This window comes from Merops nubicus, unplaced genomic scaffold (assembly GCF_000691845.1).
Source record: "Merops nubicus isolate BGI_N331 unplaced genomic scaffold, ASM69184v1 scaffold51831, whole genome shotgun sequence".
Taxonomy (NCBI): Eukaryota; Metazoa; Chordata; class Aves; order Coraciiformes; family Meropidae; genus Merops; species Merops nubicus.
Window position 1 is genome coordinate 505 of NW_008589946.1, and position 2,561 is coordinate 3,065.

The following is a 2,561-nucleotide window of genomic DNA, read 5'->3' on the forward strand; positions in this document are numbered from 1 at the left end:
CCCCAAGCATGACGCTTACCCGCACCAAGGTGGAGGTGAACATCCCCCGCAAGCGGAAAGGGAACTGCAGTCAGCACGACCGGGCCCTGGAGAGGTTCTACGAGCAGGTGATGCAAGCCATCCAGCGGCATATCAACTTTGACGTGGTGAAGTGTGTCCTGGTGGCTAGCCCAGGCTTTGTACGGGAGCAGTTCTGTGACTACATGTTCCAGCAGGCTGTCAAGACTGACAACAAGCTTCTGCTGGAGAACAGGTCCAAATTCCTACAGGTAAGGAGCTAGACGATTTCCAAAGAGGGTAAAAGAGGCTGAAGAGCTATCTGTGATAGCAGAAGATAATTAAAAGTCTCAGAGGAACTAAATCATTTAGTAGAGAAAATAAATTTCTGTCTGAGCATCATAAGGAAATTGCTGTCATGCTTCCCAAACTATAAGGTAGTTATGCAAGGTAAAGGGATGGTTCCTGCATAGGATACCTTAACATGAAGTATAGAAAGTATTCAACGTTTTAGACTCCCTGTAAAGGTATAGTTAATCTTCAATGACGAGTGAAGTACAAATTGGAAAATAGTTTTGCTGTCATGTTAACTTGTCATGCTGTATAGCATGCATTTTTAATTTTTAGTGGTTTCAGGTGGCCTTACCTTGGCCTGTCTGCAACAGCTTGCATATTTAACCTAGACTTTGAATAAGAGAAACAGCTTTCCTACGCTAACTAAAATATTGTTTTAGGGATTTGGTAGGGGCTTTTTGTTGAAGTAGAGATTCGTTCAGAAAAGAATCAGGTAGGTTTCAAGCAAGATAACTCCTTGAATAATTAGCAAGACAAATACTATGTATAGTGGAAGCTGTCTATGATTGGCTAACTAAGAAAATTGTCCATTTTATTCTAAAAAAACCAAACCTTTGACTTTTTTTACTCTAGGTCCACGCTTCCTCGGGACACAAATACGCATTGAAGGAAGCCCTCTGCAACCCAGCGGTAGCCAGCCGCCTCTCTGACACCAAGGCAGCTGGTGAGGTCAAGGCCTTAGATGACTTCTATAAAATGCTGCAGCATGAGCCTGACCGGGCTTTTTATGGTTTAAAACACGTGGAGAAGGCCAATGAAGCCATGGCCATCGACACGTTGCTGATCAGCGACGACCTGTTCCGGCACCAGGACGTGGCGACGCGCGCCCGGTACGTGAAGCTGGTGGATAGCGTGCGGGAGAACATGGGCACGGTGCGCATCTTCTCCAGCCTGCACGTGTCCGGGGAGCAGCTTGGCCAGCTCACAGGGGTGGCAGCCATCCTGCGCTTTCCTGTGGCTGAGCTTTCTGACCAGGAAGATGAATCCAGCTCTGAAGAGGACTGATAATGGTGATTTCCTTTCAGGTCATGTTGAAATAACATTAAAGGCCCTCCCTTGCAGATGTGCCATGACGTATAATTTAAGGTTTTTATAGTATTTCTTATGGCATATAGCTCTGCTCAGCACAGAGAATGGGGATATCTGTTCTGTGGTAATGGTTATTGGTATACTGTGCGTTGGAGCTGACTGTTTTTGCAGATTACACCATGGACCTCCAGCAGTACAAGATACGAGTTTGACTACCCAAAGCTGTTTGCTGTGCATGTTAAGGCAGACTGGCAGCTTAGTGTTTTGGAATGTATATGAAAAGATAATAAACTAAGAAGGAGCAAATTATGTCAGACTGTGTATTTCTGTTCAAGTGATTGAAAAAAAAAAATTCTTTTTACTATGTAATTTACTCTCCTGTACTATTGGAAAAGAAATGTAAACTTCTTCATGCAAGGCCTATCAGAACTGTGCTTGATCTTCTTAGGAAGTCACCATTCTTCCTAAGACATGACAAAGGAGTGAGATAAACAGTCTTGGTGGGTTTTTTTGTGGTGTTATGAGTCAAACCACTTAAACATTTCTGTGAAACACTTGACACAGTCTTTCTGAAACCAGACCTTCAGATTAACCGTTTCCTCCCTAATACGATAGTTGATCTAAGACAAATTGTGAAGCTCAGTGCAGCCATTTCAGTTATCCTTTTGAATGTTTGGGGGCTTGTCCTGAAAGCTAACACAGTATTGCATATCTTGTCTTGATAATGTTCTGATCCATTGGCATTGGGGTTTTTTTAGCACCTGTTCTGAGAAGTTATGTGAAAAGGCTTACAGAATCAGGACTCTGGTTTGCATAAGGAATCTTTTGACAACAAATAATTTAATTTCATAATCTGGTATTTTTTTAGTTGTCTACCTTTCTGAAAACATACATAAAGTGTGATACAGAAGTAAAGATTACACATTTATAAGGCAAACTTCAGCTTAAGGTAATGACAACTGTAAAAATCAAAATTATTGAGAGCAACTGTGAGTTTTGTTTCTTCACTGGACAATAAATCTTAGGCCAAGGAAGCAGAAACTGCTTTCTGTTTCTGACGTACTTGGAAGTAGATTATTAGTTTATACCAGTGTTTGGTAGTGTAGGTTGTGTGTGTAAACAAGCACTCCTTTTTTAAGCATGGTAGTAGAGGATGAACAGAAGATATTTGCCAAAAGTAA

At 41.8% G+C, this 2,561-nt stretch overlaps 1 protein-coding gene across 1 annotated transcript in view; it reads left to right on the forward strand.

The window, feature by feature from the left end:
* The window catches only part of PELO (pelota homolog (Drosophila)), a 1,854-nt gene extending 481 nt beyond the window's left edge, over nucleotides 1-1,373 (forward strand). Inside the window, exons 1-2 of the mRNA XM_008949733.1 lie at nucleotides 1-269; nucleotides 925-1,373. The exon at nucleotides 1-269 is cut by the window's left edge and continues 481 nt beyond it. Coding sequence (XP_008947981.1) covers nucleotides 1-269; nucleotides 925-1,356 — 701 coding nt within the window. The 3' untranslated portion in view covers nucleotides 1,357-1,373. The remainder of the gene's footprint in view (nucleotides 270-924) is intronic.
* Nucleotides 1,374-2,561: the final 1,188 nt, after the last annotated feature.